Here is a 23,147-nt window from a genome sequence, read left to right as displayed (position 1 = left end):
GAATGCCCCTGGTCCCCTCAGTCTTTCGGGTTGACTCCTGGGAGGGTATCATGTGAAAGCCATGAAGCACAGACGGTGGTTTGGAAATTGCATACTTTCCCATTGGGTCCCAAATGTATAATACCTCTCCACTTTGCCATTGCTTGAACATTAAAGGAATTTTATATTATACACGGCCATTAATAAACACAAGGGCCAGAATTTTGGCAGAGTTCTGCCCCTCCCCTCAGAAGCATGGGTTCATATGGGAGTGATATCTGGCAACAGGAGTGGAGCCCCCTTCCTTTTGGATGCTCTTCAGCAGGACCCTCCCTTGGGTCCATGGGCAGTGGCTGTTCCCCAGCTCCTGCCTTCAGTGAATGAGCAGAGTGCAGAGTCCCTGGAGATGCTCACTGGATTCCTGATCAGTTGTGAATCAGGCTCAAAACTCCCTTCTGGGTTTTCAAGATTTGTAATGCTTGCTCAATCTTGTGTAAACTAGGCTGGCATTTTCTCTTGTTACCAAGATGTATTTTTCTATGTTCATTAAATGTATAATTTGTGTAATTTTGTACATTAAAATGTATGCTTTTTCACAATTAAAGGTTTTTTTTCCCTTTTGAATGTCTAACTTACTGATGGTTCATTACAAAAAGTTGTAGACTTTGACACCATATGAAAAGGCAATGAATCCAAGAGTCTTGATTTTTGGTGGGGAGTAGTGACCTCAGAAGTCAAATCCCCTTTGCACAAATAATGAAGTGACTTCTTTTATGGCCCTTTAAATGCATGTTTTAGTTTTACTGTTGTTGCTGTAACAAGTTACCACTAAGCTAGGGGCTCAAAACAACACAGGTTTATTATCTTACAGCTCTGGAGGTTAGAAATCTGCATTGGGTCTCATGGGGCTAAAATCAAGGTCTCGGCAGGGCTGTGTTCCTTCGGGAGGCCCTGAGGAGAATTTGCTTCCTTGCCTTTTCCAGCTCCTAGATGCTGCCTGTGTTCTTTGGCGTATGCTCTCTTCCTCCATCTTGAAAGTCAACAGTGTAGCATCTTCGACTCTCTCTCTGACTCTCACACCTGCTTCTGCTGTCACATCTTCTCTGACTCTGATCCTCCTGCATCCCTCTTTCACCTATAAGGATGCTTGTGATTACTTTAGGCCAAACTGGATAATCCAGGATAATCTCCCCTTCTCAAGATCCCAGATTTGCCACATCTGCAAATTCTCTTTCCCTTTTGCCACATAAGGTGACATATACACAGGTCCTAGGGCTTAGGAGGTGGGCTTCTTTGGGAAGGGGGCCATTATTCTGCCTACCACATCCCCTATGCACTGCTTTGGAGGCTGCCAGGGAAAAGCATACATTTCAGAATCAAACGGGCCTGCAGTTGAACTGTTTCTCTGCCACTTGCTGGCCACATAACTTTAGGCAGCGTGCTTAACTTCTTGGAACCTTGTTTCTTAGACACAAAATGACGGCAATAATCCATTACCCACCTTGCAGATTCACACCTGACTTTATATAAACTACAATTCCCTTTCCCTCATCTTTTGGAAAGCATTCTTTTTATAACTGATGCTTTTTTTTTTAAATATCTTTTTGTTTGTTATTTTGCCCAACAAGGGCCCTGATGGAGAGCATGCATTAGAACTGAGCGGCCTCTCCTGTTCTCTCCCTGCTGCCATGTTACCCGGCCCTCTCTCTTCTCTGCCACCACGCCCGAAGGCTTCCTGGCCTGACAGGATGAGCTCCTGGCTTGTCCTTCACCAGATGTCATGGTTTAATTCACTTGTGAGCACTCCTTCTCTGGAGGACTGACAGCAATCAGAGGACAGAGTGGGAAAGGTCACAGCCATCCTCTGGCCCGAATGCAGTTTGCTCAGCTTTCCTGGGCTTTCCTCTGCTGGCCTTAGCCAGATGCTGCTCCCTTGGCCTCCCTGCAGGCTGGCAGGTTCATTTCCTAACTTAAGCCCCCGGCTTTGTTTCTGGCTTCCCTTTCTTTGCTACACTTGGGTTATTGCCCTTGAAGGAGGAGACGTTGTAGGAAACACTCAGACAAGCCCATGCTGAAACCCAGCACCTCCTGGCAGAAAGCTGGGGCTGTGAGTTTAAGGTATGTACCCCTCAGCACTGGAGCCTGAATATGGAGATGGTGTTGTTTGCCATGTGGGGCTGCTGAGAGAGCCGGTGGCATATAAAGTGACAGGTGAAGCAGATTGCAGTGTGTAAAGATGAATAGTGTGTGCAAAGACCCTTACATACATTTGGTAGACACTCCATAGAAGCCAGACCCCCTCCCTTGTCTTTAGGGAAACAGAGGAGTCCAGAGGAGTCCTGAGGAGTAACATAAAGTCTCTGACATACAGGGGGTACCCAAATGTATGCTGGATGAAGGCTGAATGATTAGTTGCCCCAGGCTGCAGGGTGGACAGGATTCTAACTCAAAAATCCAGACTCTTCTGACTATCCCGGGCCTTTTCCTTTACCTCCCCTCTCACAAAGGGACTCCTTCAGCCACACTTCTTGAGAAGGGTAAAGAGCACCAATTAAGATGCAGACTCTGGGGCCACACTGCTGTGTTTAAATCCTAAGCAGCATTACTTACCAGCTGTGACCCTAGGCAAGTCACTTATCTCTCTGAGCCTTAGTTTTCTCATCTGTAGAATGAGGCTAAAATGGTACCTAGGCCAAAGGTTGCTGTGAGGCTTAAAAGAGTTACTCTATGTACAGTGCCCACAATGGTCCTTGGCGTGTAGTAAACTCTCCGTAAATGGGAATTATACTTTTCTTTCCTTGCTTCTGCACAAAGGCAACTCTTTCCCTCCTTCTTCCTTGTGCTAACTCCCTCCTAGTCTTGACAACTGCCTAGCCCTTTCTTACAGCAGAAAGGGTTTTCTTGGAAAGCAGTGGGATCTCTATCACCAGGGGTATTTAAGCAAAGCAGTGGAGACAAGCTCCTCAAAATGTTGAGAGCAGGTTCAGGCATGGAGGATTGACCTCAAAAGTTCTGTCTAACTCAGATTCTTGGATTCTTAGGTATTTCTGTGGGTTTAGTTGTTGTGAATATTTGTGGAGCTCTAGAAGTCTAGGTGGGCTTCAATATGAAATTTCCTGGCTTGGGATATCCTGGGAATAGTATTTCCCAGGACAGATAGAAGTTTTCATTGAAAACACTTGCAATGAAGCCTAGAGTCCTCCAGACCTCAAGTGGATTATTTGTGACAGAAATCTGTGCAGGGTGCTCAGGGACAAAGGAGGAGGCTAGGATGGGGGATGGGGTGGCTAGAACAGAGAGTGTGGGGGGGTTCTTATGTTCTTTATGGCCAGTATTCTCTCCCCTACTATAATATATGCTTCTTGAAGGAGCTTTATAAATATTCATCGCGATATTCCCAGCACAGGAAAGGGACCCGCTAAATGCCCACCGAGTTCCAGGCCTGGCTGAGCAGCAATAAGATATGAGGCACTAGGCATCTGTTTCACTGCTCCTCTCTTGTTTCCTCATCTGCCCAATGGGCAGTTTATTCCAGCATTGAAAGATAGTAAATACAGCGAGGTGTCAGCTACCATGAAGTCAGTATCCCTGGCGTCATCAGCCCCTGGGTTCCAGCAGTCACAAGAACGAGAATGTGAATCTGGCTCTCTGTCTGGGACCCCAGAACTGGTGGGACCCGGTGCTGAAGGGACAGTTCCCAGAATAGGGAGGGCTGAGGGTGCAAGGCCAGGCACTCAGGCTCCCTTCCTAGTCCCAAATGCTGCCTGTCTGGACTCGCCAGCAGAGAGGGTTGGCAGCTGGTGATTCCATCCGTCCAGAAAGAGCAGCTGGGATCGCCAGATCCCCGGAGACTCTCAGGATCCTCGGCCTGATAATAATCATGGAGAAATGAAGGATGGTGTCTAGGGGAGGCATATGGAGCCTGGCCTTGAAGAAGCATTGAGGGAACCCCCAGAAGAATGACCCCCAGGCCTTCATGCCTTCCACCTGGCCCAAGTCAGAAGAAGCCTGGGACCCTTGACTGCAAGCTCCTGGCACATTAAGGGTAGGCTGTACTAGGGGTTGTGGGAGGTGACTCTAGAATGGGGAATATTTGTCTGGGTGACTGACGGGTGTGTATGTGTTCGTATGTGTTCATCTACCTCTCTGTGTGTCTTTCTCTGGAGCGTTCCTATTTTTAAGCTTCAGACTTTCCTTATTTCCAGGGTGGATTTCTGTGTGGGTGTCCTGACTGGGTTTACCAGTGCACCTGTGTGGAGTCACCTTGTGAGTTTGCCTTTGGTGTGAGTGTGTGACAGTCTCTTTGTTGTGTGGGTGTTGTAGGAGTGAGCATCGTGCATGTGTGTGAGTCATTCGTTGGCGTGCAGGAGTGTATTTCTCTTGTCTGCCTGAGTGAATGTGGTCGTGGCATGTCCCTCTTGTCTTCCGTTTCATCTTTCCTAGCACTTAGCACCACCTGGAACATTATGCCTCTGTTTGCTTCCTCCCTCCTTAGAGTGTCAGCTCCCAGAGGGCAGGACTTGGTGTATTTTGTTCATAGAGCCATCTCCAGCACCCACAACGTGCTAGGCACCAGCGGGCACTCAATATAACACTGTAGAGTGAATGAATGCTGTGTCCAATGTGTGAGTGTTTCTCCGGTTGTGCGATTAATTTCGGTGTGATGCTGGGTTGGTGGGGTTGGGTGCCTATGAGAATTTCTGGTGTGGGTGTGTGTAATTGGCTCGTAATATGTACAAGCTTGTACGTGTGTGCAAAAATGTCTAAGATGTGACTGAATGAGCCTGTGTGTGACTGGGAAGCCTGAGTGTAATCGACTCCCGTGTGTGTGTGTGTGTGTGTGTGTGTGTGCGTGCCAGCATGTTTGTGCATTTCTCCCGTGTTTTATGGCGTAATTGTCTGGTGTCCTGGTACGAACCTGTGTGTGCCTGGGGAGTGTGTAAGTGTGCGCACGCGAGTGTGTGTGCATACTCCAGGCTCCCGCCCCTCGCTCTCCTCCCGCTCTGCGCTCGGCCTGGGGGCGGGGAGTGGGGCTGCGGCGAGGGCACTGCGGTTCGTCTGCCCGCCCTCGGCGCTGCGGCTCGGGCACGTCACCGTCCCTCCCCGCCCCCGCCGCGGTCCCCGCCCCCCCGGTCCTTTGTAGCCGGCCGCTGCGCTCGCCTACAGCCGCCCGGAGGCCCCGCCCCGACCCCGCCCCGGCCCCGCCCCGCCGCGCGCCCCGCCCCTCCCCGGGCCGCAGTCGCTCCTGGGCCGCCGCGGGCCCGCAGCGAGCGCGGAGCGTGGCGCACGGCGGTGGCCAGGGCCGCGAGCGGGCGGGAGCGCGGGTGGGCTGCCGGCCTTGGACCGGCATGGCGGACCGGCGGCGCGCGTGGAACACGGAGGACGACCTGCCCGTGTACCTGGCGCGGCCGGGTAGCGCGGCGCAGACGCCGCGCCAGAAGTACGGCGGCATGTTCGCCGCGGTGGAGGGCGCTTACGAGAACAAGACCATCGACTTCGACGCGTACAGCGTGGGCCGCCGCGGCTCGGCTCGCACGCCTCGCAGTGCTGGCCGGCCCGACGCCGTCGGCCTGCCGGGGCCCGGCGGTAGCGAGGACACGGCCAGCGACGTGAGTGAGCTCTCGGGCTCGGCGGTCAGCTCGCCGGGCGAGCGCGAGGAGCGACCACCCGCGCTGCGCATCCGTTGCCCTGCGCCCCGTGACCTGCCACTCGGCCGGGACAATGGCCAGGTACCCTCGGGACGCGCGCGGACCGGACGGGGGGCGGGGCCCTCGGGGCAGCTGGGCGTGGAGCCGCCTGAGCGGAGTGCCTGGGCCGCTGCCACCGGGCTTGAGAGGGCCACGGAAGCCCCCCTCCCCCCCTCCGTCACACTGGAGGGTCGGAGAGGTGGTACGATTTGGTCGGGGTTGGCCAGCCCAGCCCGTGAGACTCCAAAGGGTCCTTCGAAATCCAGCCCCCCGCTCCTCTTCTGCAGGAAGGGAGAGCAAGGCTCTGAGAAGGAAAGTAAGTTGGCTACAGCCGCCACATGGACCCTTAAAACGCGAGGGGACCTCTGGGGTGAAGTTAATCCAAGGATCCCCATTCCCTGCCTTATGGGAAAAGAAGGGGAGCTCTTTTCCGCATTCGTGCATTCATTTATTCACTCACTCACTAGTGATTATGAAGCACCTACTGTGTTCCAGACTCTGGAAAAGGTTCAGTGAAACGCCTGTGGTCACACAGGTTAATGCTGAAAGGAACCTTTCGTGTGTGCTCCCTCTATGCTTGGGGGAAAGATTTGGTTAACGATTTAGATGAGTCGGGCAGCTAGCACTAGAAACTGCTACCCCCAAGCACCGACATCTTCAGGGGATGCTCCTGAGTCCCACAGCACGATGCCACTCTGCTCTCTTCACAGAGCAAGTTGGAGATTTGAACCCCGGTCTCTAGCTTCCTAGACTTGGAGGTTTTTACCCTCCTAAGGTGAAGGAGCATTAGGGAGAGGGAATGCCAGGCCCTGGGCCCTATGGCTCTTCTTCCTTAAGCTAGCGGTTGTCAGGGAATTGGAGGAAGATGGATGGGTAGACAGCACAGCTTTGGGATGTATGTGTGAGGGTCGGGACCAGATGCCAGGGCAACGGAAGTTGGAACACCCGAGGGCCAGCGGGCTGTCAGCTTAGCCCAGAACTCGAAGTCTGAGCACTGCTCAGGTCCCAGACCCGCGGTAGGCGCTGGGGTCCCAGCTCAGCACGCTGGCCCCACCCCAGGCCAGGGTGGGTGACAGATTCATTGTGAGAATTAAATCAGCTAATGCTGGTAAGCAGTGAGCATTCAATAAATGTTCGTTGTTGAATTTTACTATCATTTTTTATTAGCCCTTCTCCCCTTAAATACTGTGAGAGGCATAAAGTGAGCGGGAGGAAGCCGATCTCGATTCAGACAGAAATCTGGGAGGGCTTCCTGGAGGAGTGGGGGCTGCGCCAGCCTGCGGCTGCAAGGACGCAGTACCGGGTCTCCTGCGGCTCCCATTCTCTCGCTCTCCGCTTCCTGTCCCTTTGCTCGAGAACTCTCCATGGTCCTGAATTCGGCGCCCTGAAGAGGGGAGGTCTACAATGATGGGGTGGGGGCAAGGGAGGGAGGTATCGAGAGAGTCATCTCCTTTCCTCTACCCCTTCTTATTTTCCCCTCACCACCTCCTTCCCTGGTGGCCGACCTTGTTTGGGATCCAGACTTCTGAGCCCGAGCGGGAGGCTTCAGAGCTGCGGATCCTGAAGTCAGGGTCTGTACCGGGAAACCCTGGTTTCCAACCAAGGCACTTCGTCCTCTTGAACCTCAGCTTCTCCACCTGTGAAATGGGGATGGCGTTTTTCTCCCAGCCACCCACAAGGCGTGGTGGAGTATCAGGGAGACGAGAGCGCTTTGTGCACGTCCGGAAGCTGTCTGCAAGTGCGTCCGTGGTCAGTGTCACCAGCGCCAGCATCGCCCCCAGGTTCTGCCTGGGCCGGCTCCGCAGACGCGCCTAGGCATTTGGGGATGGTGGTCGCTTCACCTCTTCCACTCCTCTCTCTCCCCCTCTGGCCCTCTCTTCCGTTTCTCCATGGCTTCTCGGGGACTGGACAAAAGGCGGCGCCCTCCGGCGCGCCTAGGGCTCCAGAAGTCCTCGAGGTTTGGGACTGCGGAGCCCAGGGGCTCACGGTCTCCCTAAGGGAAGCGTTTTACTTTCTGCGGACCAAGCGGCCACGGGACTCGGGTTCCGGGGCGGGCTTCGCGGCTCCAGTGCTTTGCAGAGGGTACAGGGGCCCGAGGTCCTCCCCCCGCCCAGAAAGCTCTCTCCTTGGGAGGGAGGAGGAGTTTCTGCGGCGCAGGCGCAGCGTTTGCTGAGGCCCGAGGCCCAGCGACTGCGGCGCTTTGTACCCGGGAAGTCGGCTTGGGAGCAGCGATCTGTTTGGCCAATCGCGAACCGGTGCCCCTCCCCCCGATACACACGTGGTCTTGTCCCCCCTCTGGAGCTTCCCTGTCCAGACTGACCCCTGGGGACGTCCTGGTGCGTGGAACCTAGGACTTAACAACGCTGAGGAAGGCAATGTAGGCAACATGGGAACGGAGGCCTGCAAATTCTGGTCATCAACAAGAATTTAAGACCCAGCTCAGAGTCCAGAGGACAGACTGAAAGAATGAGTGGAGAATGAGCTCTCGATAAGGTGTGCGGGAACCTGGCTTCCAGAAACTGTTATGCTGTAGCTAATGCACTTTGCACCTGAGATACCATTTTATTTCTGTAAGCCCCAACTTTCCACCTGCAAAATGGGAAAATGATGGCCTAGTGTTCCTGGAATACTAAGTTGCTTCTCTTTTGTTAATCTACAACCCCGCATCTGTTCCAAGGCCAAGATATCTCTGGCCTCCTGTCCTGGTGTGGGTGACTGGCCTCTAGGTGGCTGTGGAGGGAAGAGCTTCAGGCCTCAGCCTGTGTAGCGGGGTGCTTTACCAGCCCTAGCACACCCTCCCTCTGGGTGGCAACTTGAAAGTAAAGAAGATGGGTCTTTTAAAAGATACTGCTAGTTTGTATTTTGCAGGCAGAAAGTGAATGGCAGAGGTTAACATTTTATTCTGTCTGGAGATTTGGGGCACCTGTCTGGGGTTGTGGGGGCTTGCTAGGACTCCCCTTTCCCCCTTCCCTCTTTTCTCCTTTCCTGTCAAGAGGTTTATCAAGCTATGCCCTGGCTTCCTGCCCACCTCTCCCCAGAGCAGCATGGTGCCTCTCCTGGGGTCTATGGGGACCTTAGCACCAGTGGTCTGGCCCTCCAAACAATCACTGGTAAGCCAGACTGTGGGGGTGACCTGGCGGCTCCAGGGCCAGGCTGCTGTGTGATGAGAAGCTGCTGCAGGAGGTAGAGCAGGTCAGCCACTAATTAGGTTAGGGCCTTGTCTCTCTCATCCCTGCTGCACTCCCTTGGCCTGGCAGTAAGGCTCCTGCTGAGCCCTCCGGGAGGCTGATTCAATGATGGGAGTTGGGAGCCTGGCAGGAACGGCTTTATGGAGAGGCCCTTGACGATGAGTCTGGGAGATGGGTAACCTTTTGTCTGGGGTTAGATATTAAGGAAGAGGGTACAGCTTGAATAAAGGCTTGGAGTCCCTGGAGATGGAGAAGCGCTTGATCTATTCAGGGAGTGTGCAGAGCGGATGGACAAACAGACGAACGGAGGCTGCATGCAGCAAGAGAGGCAGGAGAGGGCTGGGGCAGTCGTTGGGCCGGGTCCGGAGGGCCGCCGAACGCTCAAGCAGCTCCGGCGGGTCCTCGGCGCCCGCCCCACGCTCCCTCCCCAGCGCAGCTGTTCCGGGGAGGCCCGCAGATGCGCGGCCGCACACCTGTGGCGCCGCCGCGGGGCCTTGCCCGCGCAGCCCAAGGCCGTCTCTGGCATTTAAAAGCACCCTGAAAACCAGACCCTCCCAGTCGGGAGAGCGAGGCCGGGGCGCAGCCGAGGGCGTGTGCGCGGGGCGGGGGTCGGCAGGGCTGGGCGGTTCGGGGGGCGGGGGGCGGAGTGGGGGGGGGATCGGAAGGGAAGAGCTTCCTGGTTCGAGCCGACAGGGGCGAATCGGGCTCGGCTCCGCGCCGCCGGGAGGAGCTGTCTGTCTGTAGCCCCCTCCTCCCGCCCTCGCCTCTCCCTCCTCCTCCCGCCCTCCTCACCGAGCCGGGCGGTGCTGGCAGCCGGAGCGGCGGCGGCGGGCGGGCCGAGCAGCCGGGGCAGCGGGCGCGTGGGCAGCCGCGGGCGCCGAGCTTCCGTCCCTCTCTTCTGCCCTCCCGGGCCTTTGTCACCGCGCCCGCGGGGAGCGGGACCGGTTGAGAGCCGGGCCGAGCGAAAGACAGCCCCCACAGGTCCGCCGGCCGGGCCGAGGGCGCCAGCGGGGCCATGTCGTACCAGGGCAAGAAGAGCATTCCGCACATCACGGTAAGCCGGACCCCCGCCCCCGCCCCGCCGTTCTTTGTGGGGTGGGGGTGGTCGCCGCCAGGGTCGGGATCCGCGGGGGGGCGGCAGGGGCGGCCCCCGAGGCTTCCTGCGTGGCGGCGGGTGGGGCGGGGCTGATCTCAGCACTGCAGCCCCCTCCCCCCAGCCTCTGGGGACAATGGTGGTGGGGGGGGGGGGAGCCCCGCATGGCTAGGCGGGGCTGGAGCCTCGGGTCCCTCTCCCCGCGGCCTTGCCGCCCCCCACCCCCCACCCCACGGGAAGTGCCGGAGGATGGCGTGGACAGGGAGGATGCGGAGCTGAACAAAAGAGGGAGGGGCGCGGGGGGCCGAACCCCTCCCTCCAGCCCTGGAGCGGGGATGGGGCGGGGAGTGCCGAGCGTCCTGCGCCTGGCCTCCGCACCGTCGGGCTCTTGGACCTCGCCGCCGAGTTCCTTCCCAGCCGGAGGAAGGAAAAATAGCGTCCTCCGCCTCCCACTCCCCGCCCCTACTGATGGAGTGGAAGCCCGGACCTAGAGGCAGCGCCATGATGGAGTGCCCCTCCCATTCCTCACCGCAGCTAAAAATAAACCTAATGGGGCGGCGCTGGCAACTGTGGCCCCGGAAGGGTTAACGCTGGGGGGTAGAAGGGTGGTGGGCGCTGAGCCGTCCGCCGTCCCTGGGTGTGGCCGGAAACAAAGGATCCCTGCTTTGTCTTGGGTGGGGAGCTGAGGGCTGAGGGCGCAGCTCTGGGGAGACCTGGCCTGCACCCCATTCCCTCCCTGGTACCGGAGTCCAGCCAAACCAGTCCTGAAGGATGTGGCTCACAGGCGCTGAGGAAGCCTGTGGGCCTTTGGTGGCGGGTGCTGGAGTAGCCAGGTGCTGGGAGGTGGCGTTCTGGGTGTGATAGAATCTTCCAGCATGGTACCTGAGGTTTGAGGACAGGAAACCCAGCATACTCATTTATCCAGAATCCTGGCTCCGGGAGCCCCAGGGCACCTGCAGGAGGAGGGCAGCCTTGGGGAGGAGGGAGCTGACATTTCCCATTAGCCTGCACAGTTTAGGGCAGATACTATTTTGAGTCTTCTCAATAAATCCTAAATCTCCCAGAGGCTGGAGCACTGGCTGGGGCACAAGTGAGAGGCAGGTTGGGACAGAGCCCCCCCAGCCCCCCACCCCTGCGCCTCCTCTCCAACTGTGGGCTGAGTCTTCCCTTGGAAAACTCCTCCTGGGCCCAGCTTCAAGTCTCTCCAGCAGACCTTTGGTGACTTCCTGCCTAGAGGTGTGATCCCTGAGGGTAGAGACCATCTCTCTCCCATCCATAATTCCTGCCTTCTGAGATAGGAAGGTGTGACTGGCCAGTCCTATAATCAACAGAAGAGGTGTGGTAGGGGTGTGGTTGCCCCAGGCAAGGCAGTGCGTTGAGGAAAGGGGGGGGTTGTTTGATTAAGTCCCTGCCTTGGCACTCTCTAACCCTGAACCCTCAGGGGAACCAGGGCAAGTGATGGGAGTGGGGGTGATGCAGTGACTGCTGAGTCTGGAGCCTTGGGTCCCACTGTGGCTGTGGCCCATGGCAGGTCTGTCCCCCTCTCAGGACCCTGGTTTCCAGGAAGGCAGTTTTGCCCAATGGTCTTTGAGGCAGGTGCGCAGGTGCGTAAGAACAGTACCCCAGCCTTGAACAGCTGCCCTGCCCCCCTCTGTGACCCTCAGGGAGTGGGGATGGCTGCCCAGGCTTTTGTACCAGACAGATCTGGGAGCTCAGCCTCGCTCTGCCACCTCTCAGCGTCTGCGCTTTGATATCCCACATGGGCCCACACTGGCCGCTTCCCAGGATCAGTGTGCATCCAAGAGGACTCTGGCAAAGCACTTAGTATGTGTTAGACGCGGAATAAGGGCAGTAGAACTGCTGGCTGATGCTGCTTTCGTCTTTGTGCGAAGCCAGTAGTCAACCTGTGTGTCAAAGAGAGCCAAATGGCGTGGTTCTAGCCGCTTCGATAGCATGGGTTCGTGGGGAGGAGACGCTGAAAAGTATACTTAGTTCCTGGGAGGGAGGCTCTTGATGAGCATTTATTTGTGTTTCATTTGGTCCCCATAAACCCACTTCACCCAGAAAGACTTGTGGTTTAAACAAACAGCAAACCAGAGAGGATGGACTTGGATGGAGCCCCTTTGCAGGACCCTCAGCTTCCTGAGGATCTTTTCCTGATAATGTACACGTTGTGACAGGAACCAGAATGCCATTAGAAGTGTGGTTTTCCAAATGCGGCACCCTTAGTTTGCGCAGCAGGTAAGTTAATAATGAGCACTGTGCTGGGTGCTAGGGACAGCAGGCTTGAGATGGGTTTGCACGTGCCTTCCCAGAGTTTGGCAAAGACCAACATTTCTGCCTGAAATTGCATCCAAGAGTGGGGGGTGTCCTAAAGGGACACACAGGAGGCTGGTGGAAACCATAGCAGGGACACCCACCCTAGTCCTGGGAGGAGGGCAGGGAGGAGGGGGGGTTCCTAGGTGAGTGGAGGAAGGCCCAGAGGCAAATGAGTGTGGCATGCGGGAGAAAATGAAGGAAAGTCAGCGTTGTGTGAACCTCTGCTTTCAAGTGTAGCTGCTCTGTACAGGGAGAGCAAATCCTGGATGTTTTTGGTAGCCATGGTGTGTGTGGCCCGTGGAGGGACCTGGCGGTTGAAAAGGACCAAGATACAACTCTCAGCTCATCCCCAAGATCCCACCTGCTCCATGTTGGGTCACTCTGTGCCCACTGTGAGCCTCAGCGTTGTCATCTGAGCAATCAGGATAAGGTCCCACTTTAGCCAGAGCATCCAGAGATAGGGGAGAGGGTACTTGAGCAGAGGAGAAGGAGGGACATCCCAGGTGGGGCATGGCCGAGTTAAGAAAATGTTCTACCCATGTTGATTGTGATCGGGCATCTTTCCTTTTATTTCCCACCTCAGCCTTTTCCTGAGATCACAGAGTACCCGACAGAGAGGAGGGAAACTGCAGAAACACTTAGCTTCAGCCCCTAAGGATTGTTTAAAAATATTTACAAAGCTCTCTTTCATGTGTGGCTTTTTAAAAAATTAATGGCACAGCCAGGGATTAACTTAGCTGAGGCTGTTTCTGGAGCCCACTGCAGTGGTTAAGTGTTAGAACATCCTGGGCGTGGCTCTGAGCAAACAAAGGCACATGGCTTCCTGGCCCTGCAGAAGCTCTAGGCTCCCAGCAGAGCCAGCGAAGGGGGCTCAGTCATGGGAGGAGACCAGAGTGTCCACCGCAATGGTGAAGAATTATTATTATTAAAAGGAGGACTTCCCGAGGACTGATCATTTGTGGGTTTGCAGGCTGTTAGAGCATTCAGCATGACCTCCGTGATTTCTCACTGGGTTTTCACAGCAGTCCTATCAGGAAGGCAGGCCAGCGATATCCCTGCGTCCCAAAGAGTAAGCGCAGGTTCACAGAGACTTGGTGGCACGTAAAAATTCTTGCAGTGGCCTGTGGAGGAAGAAAGAGCCAGATGCAAGCAGAGGGGGCTAGAAGGGCTGGTCTGCCTGCTATGAAAATCACTATCTGATTGAAATCTGTGTGTGTCTGTGTGCGTGCATGAGTTCCGTCAAACGGCGAAGATGGGCAGGGAAGAAAGAGATCAGTAAGTGAAACTCACATCAGACTCTAGTTAGTTACTCTAATGTGCAAATATGCAAAACACGTGAGGCCTGTTATACTTCTTGAGGATGCCATTCAGTTCAGATACTCAGTTTATTTGCCCTCCCTTTTTTTTAACACAAAGGATTTGAGATGCCCCCAGGGATTTGTCATGCATATAGTGAGATCTTGGAATACCAGGGCCAAAGATCGAGGAAGAGCTGGGAACAGAACTGCCAGTGTTTCAGGCCACTGGAGGTGTGCACCTGGACATCTATCTGATACCCAATTCGGAGCTTCTGTCATCCAGGGCAGAGAAGCAGACACCCTCAGTTAACGTCAAGTACCAGAGAGGGGAAAGTAGGCCATATTCTTAGGGGAAAAATTACTTTGTTTAAATTACATTCTTGAAAAGCGTTTCAGAGAGGGTAACAATGATATCGTTAGGACTTCCTCTGTAACCTAGCTGGGCCAACCTAGCCCTGCATCTCTGTTTCTCATGATGAACTTGGCCATGACTGAATCCATGGAACGCACTTGATAGGACATATGTGAATGTGCCTGGCACATTTCGGTGGCTGACAGATGATCGTTCCCTTCTCCAGACTCAGGCTCTCTCGGAGGAAATGAAAACTCAGAATGGGCAGGTGAGCGGGCAAGTGTTCACTGCGTGTCTGTTCTGTTCTTGGGATTGTGCACGTGTGATGGGCAGCTAAAAATAACTTTTCATGATCCATGACCCTAACAAGCTTACCACCTAAGTGACAACGTGCACACACAAGCAGTTAAGGATGACAGAGCACAAGTGTTAGAGGGGCTTGGGGAGGGGAGGACTCAGTGTTGGGGGAAGCTATAGGAGGTGGCTTCCTGGGACGTGGGGGGCAGCACGAGCTAGATGGTGAGGGATTTGATTGGTGGACACAAGGGACGAGCATGCAAGGCAGGTGGACCAGCCTGTGGAAGACTTGGGCAGGAGAATGAATATGGTCAGAAGAGAGTGAGGCATTAGACACAGATGGATTGGGGGGGCAGCATGAGGAAGGAGAAATAAGCGTGAAGGGGTGTGGGTATGGGGGGATTCTATAACACTTTGGAGGTCATGTAGAATGTACCCAACGTGATGGAAATAGCATATAGGTTCTAAGTCTGGCTCAAATGCAGGTGGGATATTTGATCTCAGGCAAGTCACTTCCTTTCCCTGGGCTTCAGATTCCTTTTCTTTTCTTTTCCTTTTCTTTTCTTTCTTTCTTTTTCTTTCAATATTTTATATATTTATTTGAGAGAGAGAGAGAGAGAGAGCAGGGGGAGGAGCAGGGATAAAAGGACAAGCCCACTGGACTGAATGTGGAGCCCGAAGCAGGGCTCGATCCCATGATCGTGAGATCATGACCTGAGCCGAAACTGAGAGTTGGACGCTTAACTGACTGAGCCACCCAGGCACCCGGGGATTCCTTTTCTTTATAGAGTTCCAAGTTTAGGACACTCTGACTTTATTCTGTGGGTAACAGGAAGCCACTGGCAGTTCATGAACTGGGAAGCTGGTATGATAAAGGCAGCATGGAAGAGTGTGCATTCTGAAACCAGACAGTTTGGGTTTGGAGTCTAACTGTTCCACTGACTTCGCTGTGTAGTTCAGGCAAGTGTTTTATTCTGTCTATGCACCAGTTTTCTCATTTGTGAAATGGGGATAATAATACTCCATAGGATTTTTCCTGAGAATAAGATGACTTACTGTGTGTCAGATGCCTAGACTAGTACCTGCTCGTGGTGTATCCTCTGTAGGTTAGTTGCTATTATTCTTATTGTGGGAAGGATGTATTAGTCAGCTGTGTTCTGTAGCAAACAGCCACCATATCTGGCTTTCAACAACATACATTTAATTCTTGTTGATGCTATATGAGGGCCTTGGATTGGCTATAGCTTTGCCCCTGGATGCTGGTGAACAACGGGTCTGTTCCTTGTATCTCCTCACTTTGAGACTCAGGCTGGAGGAGCCGAGGAGGGAGGCACAAGAGACTGGTAGCAGCCTGACATGCCTTTAAGAACTTGAGCTCAGTTACAGCTCACAGTCATGTGGTCACAGCAAGTCACATGATGAGACCTAAGTCAATGGAGAGAAGCCCCATGATAAACTTCCTTAAGGAGATATGAGGATTAGGGTGCCTGGGTGGCTCAGATGGTTGAACGTCTGCCTTCCGCTCAGGTCATGATCTCAGGGTCCTGGGATCGAGTCCTGAGTCAGGCTCCCTGCTTGGTGGGGAGCCTGCTTCTCCCTCTCCCTCTGCTGTTCCCCCTGCTTGTGCTCTCTCAATCAAATAAATAAAAAAAATCTTAAAAAAAAAAGGAGGTATGAGGATCAAGTGTGAAAGTTACAAAAAAAAAAAAAAGAAAAGGAAAGTTATGGCACATAAGAGAGGCTAATAAACACCTGTTAGAGCTAATGATGAGATGGTCCGGAAGTATAAGGGGTGAGTTTGAAAGAAAAGGCCTGCACTGGTTCTTAGGTTGAATTAAGTTGGGAATGAGCACTAAGCTGAGGGGTCTCAGTGGGCAATTGGAAATCCAGATTGGTATGGGGTGGGGGGTGAGAGCCAAGGGCCAGATATGGAGATTAGGAACCCATTACAAGAAGCACTAGTGGAAGATAGGAAATGTGAGCTATTCTAGCAACTAGTGGTTCTCAGCCCATGTGCTGTGAGCAGAATGGTGTATTAAAAAAATCCTCTGCAGATGTGCTGCTAAATTTTGATCAGCATGTAAAATTTATATTTTTGCAACCAAGTCTACAAATTGTTCTAGCAACATGTATCAGGTGGAGCAGGGAGGTGTTGTTGAATGAGTCCAATTTTTTTTTGTGAATCAAAGGAAGCTCCTGCCCTGGAAAGAAAGCCTCAAGAGGACTTTGCCCTTGAGCGTACAAAAGGGCAGAGTCCAGGCCGTCGACAGTGCCCTGGTGCTGAAGCATAAGGACGTGAGCTATTCAAGGCCCCGAGACAGGCAGTCACACGGTAGTAGGGATGGCATGCTAATGAATGCTGACGGACTTGGTGTTGTGTAGGTCTTTAATTACTTTAAGAACGCTGCCATTTTTTATACTGTTTGAACATGTGTTCTGAACACAGATTGAGATTCGTTGCCCTGGAGGGATGCAGACATGAAATCCTAACTTTGCTCTGAGAAAAGATCACTCTGAATTGGGGTTGGTGGCTTGGGAGAAGGAGTGGGATCTAGGGTGTTTTCATAGAGATGCTGGTCTAGAAAACAAAAGCAAGCACTCCTTCCTTGGGCCTGTGCCCCAGGCACCTGGAACATTCTCCCTGACCAGGCTTACCCTCTCCAGCCCTTTGCCCTTGTATAAGCTGTGTCCATTCTCCGTGGAGGATCCTTCCCCCGGGGGCTGGGAACTGTGAGTGCTCCCACGTTAGAACTTTGGTTTGTCCACTCGATTGAACACTGGAGGGCTGAGACAGCCTCTCATTCTCTTTGGCATCTCTCAGGTGTGCTCTTGCAGGCTGCTGACTCACAGAAAGACTTCATACTGCGTGGGCAGATGAATGAAACCCGGTTGCAAATGGTGTTGCTTTGCTGAGTGAGGTTTCAGCCACTTCTGCACTTGACTTTCCTTAACAAATATCCTATCTGTGGATTTCGTATTTAGGTGGTTACCATCCAGAAGAAGATGAGGGTGGCTTGAAGGGTTTTTGGAGCTCAAAGAAGGGCCTCCCAAGAGGTACTTTGGCAGTAGGGAGAGGACAGAGCTGATCTATTAATGGGCTTCATTGCATTTCCCACTGAAAAGCAAGATTTTACAATAAGGGTCTTCTGTATAAGCTGGAGCATCATAGCACACATATCCCCTAGGCCTTGATTGAATAATGAATGACCTCAATGGCTCAATGGGTCTGATGCAGAATTGCATAGAGCAAACGGGTAGCTGTTTTGGATTTTATACCTGTCCCCAGATTATGCTACCCTGTATTTTGTCCCATACTCATAGACCCTTAGGGCTGAAGTCCTAATAATATCTCAGCAAATATTTGATTTATACAACCTTAAAGTTAAAAGGAACCTTTTAAGTTATATGAAATTTTCAGTGTTTGTGTAGTTACGAAGGCAGGAAGTGGTGTCTGTTGCTTCTCCCTGTCTCTCCTCTAGTGCAGGAATTCCAAATACCCTCCCTTTGCATACCTCTAGTGACAGGGAGATCACCACTTTACTCAGCAGCCTGCTTTACTCTTGGGCAGCTCCGTTGAAAAGCTCACGTTTGTGTGGACTGAGGGTCTGCCTCTTGCCCTACTTTCGCCCCCAGAGTTTTCACAGGTCTCCTTTTCTTCCACACTGGCATTCCTGGAGGCTCTGGAAGGCATTTCTCAGGCATTTCTCCTTACCCAGGACCCTCTCTTTTCCAAAATGGCCCCAGTGCTCTCTTCCTCATGGAGCAAGCACACTTTCCAGGTACAATGTTAGAATTTTTCATTCCTTTTTTTCCTTCATTTTCTTCTTTTCTCTTTTGCTATCCTTTATTTCTGGGCATGCAGAACAAAATAGATTCAAAATAAAACTTTAATCATTGGGCACTTTTCAAACTGGCTTAAAAACTTTCTAGGTCACAGACACCTTTGAAAAGGTGATAAGAGCAATGGAAACTTTTTCCTGCTTCCTCAATGCGTGGACATAGGACATTTGGCATAAAATATTGGACTACATAGACCAGTACTCAGCGTATGCAGGGTACAAAGTGCTTTTACATATTATTTTTAGGAATCCTGTGAGTTGATTAGTTAAACTTTGATTAGTTCCATTTACAGATGAGGAGACTGAAGCACACAGAGGTTAAGTATCTTGTCCCAGGTCACGCAGCTAATTCCCAGCTGCTTGGGAATAAGCTGTAGTCTCTGGCGTGAAGGATCTCCCAGCCTCGTGGGAGAAACAGACAGACGAAGATGAGCTGGAAGATGAAGCATCTTGAAGCAATGCTAACCATGAGGTTTGCGCCTCGAGCTGTGGGAAGTGCGAGGGATGACCACATGTTCCTGGGGTCAGGACACGGTGGCTCACAGGGTGAGTTGGAAATCAGTGGGTAGAGCAGGTTTGGCAGGAAGGCCATAGGAAGTCACGGGGGTGTGAAGTTGCAGTTTAGGAGCCAGTGTGTGGGAGTGGCGGAATGTGGGGACACAAGGCTGGGGGAGGGGTGGGGTCAGGCCAGAAATTACCCAGGAGGGTGTACTTTGTCCTGTGCATGAGGGCAAGCTAGCTGATGAAGGGTTTAAAGGAGAGGTGACATGGTTGCATTTGTGTTTCAGAAAGGTCACTGGCTGTCATGTGGAGGGGACAAGACAGGCAGCAGGGGGACAGGTGGTGAAGGCTGACCTGGGACAAGTGCAGTGGGAGGTGGGAATCAGCAGGTGCATGCGAGGACTTTCTGGACCAGATGCCACAAGATGGAGGAAAGACTTGGGTCTGAAGTGAGAGTTTAGAGAGAAGTCGAAGATGGAACCGGAGCATCTCAATGAGATCTAACTCCCCCTGTTGCAAAGGTTAAAACAACAACAACAACAACAAAAAACAGGCACAGATCTAAGCGCTTGTCCACGTGTTTAATTCATTTGTCTTTCAGAAGAGTTCTCTGCATTACAGGTGGGAAACTGACACAGGCAGAGGAGGACTTGCCTGGGGCACAGCCTTAGTAAGGGTGTGGCCCGATCAGAGCTCAGGAAGTCTGCTTGGCACCCACAGACTTAACCAGCAGGCCACTCCGCCTCTTTGTCAAAGAGATACTGGGTGTGGAAGCATCTGGCTCACAGGAGGCATTGCCAGTGTTTATTGGGTGAATAGGTCTCTGCATTTAATATCTCCCCGCCAGGGAGCTCTTAGCAACTTTCGGAGCCCTTTAATCTGCCTTACTCCCTTCTGGCCACAATGGCAGCAACCCTATCAGGAGGGCAGGGGAATGCATGGCATCGGGATTGTGCTTGGTAAATAGTTGAATGGGTATATATGGTCGGTTCTTGCTTGTCCCCATTTTGCAGAGGACGAAACTGAGGCTCAGACATGTTAGCCACGTATCGTGAGGAGAACGCAGGATAACCACCGCAGGGGCAATGGGGCTGTCCTTTTGTAGGTATCAGGTGGAACTAGGTTCAAATCTGACAGCACCCACTCCTGGCTGTGTGACCTTGAGAAATTACTTCACTTCTCTGAGCTTCCTCACTTGTAGCCATCATACCCACCTCTTGTTTATTTTTATTTTATTTATTTACTTTTTTTTCTTTTTTTGAGGGAGAGTGTGAGCAAGGGGAGGGGCAGAGGGAGAGACAGAATCTTAAGCAGGCTCCACGCCCAGCGTGGATCCTGTCCTGGGGTTCCATCTCACGACCCTGAGATCATGACCTGAGCCGAAATCAAGAGTCAGACAACTGACTGAGCCACTCAGGCACCCCTATCATACCCACTTCTTCAGGTAACTTAATTAAAAATGAAAACCCATGTAATGCAGAACTGACGCTTAGTATGCGCTCAAGAATGTGATTTCCTTAAAGGTAAAGGATTTCTGTCTACATTGCTTTGTATGAGGTCAAAAGCAGAGACAAGGCAACACAGAAATGGGTCTCAACATAGACACAGATGTAGCTAGCGCCCTCCTCTGGAGGCCCTGCCCGCTCCTGGGGTCATCTTACAGGTGGGTTATTTTAAAACCAGATATTCCCTCCATGAGGGAGTATTTCCTGACTGTCTGCTGGTCTCATGGGACCTGAGATCTCGCTGTTAAAACTGCAGTTGTCATGGAAATGGGCCCGAGTTTCCAGAGAAGGCCTGCAATCCATGGGGACCACCGCCATTTCTGCTTCATGAAGGAGGAAAATGCCATTGTGCTCTCTCCCCATGCAAGCGGAAAACAAATGTGTGTTAATTAGATCTGGTCTCAGGCCTGTTGCCACTTCCAGGGCTGCCTTCCTGGACAGGTGGCAAAGGGCTGCTGGCTGACAGGCTGTCCCCTGAGATAAATCAAAGGCAAATGGGCTGGTTTTCTGGGAATAAGTAGGATGTGCAGATGCACCGTATGGCAGCCCTTGCTGCTGCAGGAAGGTCGAATGGGAGATCTGCAAGGACGGGGGCTCTGGTTAGTAAAGGTAGGAACTGAGTCATGGAATTATGAAATATTTGAGCTAGAAAGTCCCTCAGATGGCTCTCAGCACAGTCTTGGTGGTGTATCAGTTCACTTTGATACAATAATGCCCCATCACAAACAACCTTGTAATTCTGACTTACAATCCCAAATATTTACTGCTTATAGGTCTGTGGGTGGCAGAGGCGTTGCAGGGCTCAGCTAGATTTATCTTCAGGCTTCTGTTTGTGTCATACATTCTCCTCATATCCCCTCCTTCTGGGACTCAGAATGAAGGAGGCTCCCTCTTTGGGTCATGTTGTTTTCACGGCGTAGGGTGGACTGTCAAGATCGAGCCGAATCCCACCTGCCTCTTAAAGTTTGTGCTCAGGCTGGCGCACTCACATCCACTCTCATTCTGTTGGTGAAAGCAAGTCACATGACTGTACCCACAGCTGGTGGAGCAGAAGAGCACTGCACCTACATTGGAGCACTGCGAGGGTAGGGGAGCAGAATGAATTGTAAAACAAATAGCACAACCCACCAGAGGATCCGTATCAAGATCATCTGGAGGTGTTTTTTAGTGACATAAATTCTTGGCCGGTAAACTACATCTGGTAGGTGAAAATCTTGACAGAAGCACCTGGATTGGAATTTTTAGCAGGTAATCCCAATGGATTTTGGGGATCATCTAGGCTCAAGTGCCATGTTATAAGTTGTAGATGCATGAATGAGGTGCGCCTACTGTCCTGTTGAATGTTTGGGTTGTAAACATAAGCCTCAACATTAGTGGCCCATAGAGTCTGAAGGACTGGTTACTTTTAAAACTCACCTTAACATTTCTTTTGTCTTAAGAGAATGAAGTTCAATGCATGGTCAAACACATTTCTATCAAAACAGGGCTTCCCAGATCTTTTTGAGACTCATTTCCATGCCAGCTCTTTGGAGGAAGGGATTCTTTATTTTCCCAAGGAGTGACTGGTTATTTCATTACTCTGATTTAGAGTATTAGTGAAGCATTGTGTATTAGTGAAGGATTGTAGGAGAGGGGACATGGGGCCACATGCCCTCTCCCCAACTTCTTGGGGTGGGAGAATTAAAAGTATTGAAAGGGTGGTACTAAGCCCTAGTGCTAAAGTAACCAGTTACATACATTGTGAAACATAGGTAATGGTTGTTTTTGTTCTCTGGGAATATAAAGATTACAAAATAACAGCCAGGAAAGAAGAGCAGTGAAGAACTACAAGGTTGGACGAGGGAGAGGCAACTTCAGCATCCTAGGGTTTGGAGAAACCTTGCTGTCCTAATGCTCAATGAGGTTTCAGGACCACGGACAGCATACAGCTTCCACTTTCCATTCCTTATTTACTGCGTTGGAACTTTGAGAACACTGTGTCTATGTATATACTATTTATTTTGTTGGAAGGCTCCACTTCTCCCCCTTTCTTGGTGTCTTTGAACTTCTCATATTTTAGAACCCAGTTTAAATGTCCCCTCCTTGATGACATAGTCACTGTCTTTCCCTGTCTCTGTAATAACAGCTTTGGTTTTCTGCTATTTTCCAGATACCCAAGGTTGCTAAACTAGTCATTTTAGGGTAAGTGTTTATTTGATTAGCACAGCACCTCTCTTTTCTTCCAGGGCTCCCTAGACCTTAATGGATTTTCCATCCCTCTGACTTTGCGGTGGAGATGACAGATTTTATTCTTACCAAGGATGTGGGAGAACAGAATGCAGAGAGGCTTAATGCTTTGCTCAGGGATAGACAATGATGCAGAAATTTCACTGTGACCCAGACCTCCCCTCCTAGCTGAGGCTGACTGTTTACTTTGCTGCTGTATGGGTAAGGATGTCTGAAACTTTAAGGGCTAATTTTTGTAAGCACCACTCTACATAGTACTTAGTGTTTGTGAAGAGAATGAAGGCGTCCTGCCAACATCAGCTCTCTCCCAGCTGGGGCTGGGTGGGAGATGATAGCGGGTTTGCAGACAAGCCCTTCCCTTCCCTGGGCTTCTCCTCTGACTCACAGGACCTTTGGCAGAGATGTGATTACTGCCCAGAACCAAGGTTTAGGTGGGCCCCTCCTGAGGGGCTCCTTCAGCATCATCCGTGTTGTGCAGGCTTTGCATTAAACCATCCTCTCTTCCCAGGCAGCAGGCTTAGGCTTTCAGGGAATTTTAAAGGCAGAAAAAGAGATTTCTGATGTTTTCATCTGCTCTTTTCTCCTGTTCTCTGTTTCTTGCCCCACCCTCGCTTCCTCCCTCCCTTTCTTCCCTCTTGTTCATTTCCCTCCCTCTCCATCTCCCACTCCTCTCCTTCTCCCTCCCTCCCTCTTTTCAAACCTTCTCTTCTTCTTCCTCCCTTTCTCCTTTCCTCCTGTCTGTCACCACCTCTCCTGCTGCTCAGCAAACATTTGCTAAACACCCCTGGCTGGTCCCTGGGGATCCAGAGATGAATCACCCCAGGCACTGCTAGCCATGAAGGAATGTCCGGTCCTGTAGGAGA

At 52.1% G+C, this 23,147-nt stretch overlaps 1 protein-coding gene across 2 annotated transcripts in view; it reads left to right on the top strand.

Moving 5' to 3' along the window:
- The first annotated feature begins 5,316 nt into the window (after positions 1-5,316).
- The window catches only part of CRMP1 (collapsin response mediator protein 1), a 69,352-nt gene continuing 51,521 nt past the window's right edge, over positions 5,317-23,147 (top strand). Inside the window, exon 1 of one of the 2 annotated variants that reach the window (XM_081812654.1) lies at positions 5,317-5,708. In XM_081812654.1, the coding sequence (XP_081668780.1) occupies positions 5,328-5,708 (381 nt within the window). In that variant the 5' untranslated portion in view covers positions 5,317-5,327. Of the gene's footprint in view, positions 5,709-9,691; positions 9,909-23,147 lie in introns of those variants that run through there. The other variant, XM_081812655.1, reaches the window with a different exon arrangement.

The sequence above is a fragment of the Leptonychotes weddellii genome, chromosome 2 (assembly GCF_054177405.1).
Source record: "Leptonychotes weddellii isolate Sample4059 chromosome 2, ASM5417740v2, whole genome shotgun sequence".
Taxonomy (NCBI): domain Eukaryota; kingdom Metazoa; phylum Chordata; class Mammalia; order Carnivora; family Phocidae; genus Leptonychotes; species Leptonychotes weddellii.
The sequence above is the reverse complement of the archived record's forward strand: the minus strand, read 5'-3'. Positions and strand labels throughout refer to the sequence as shown.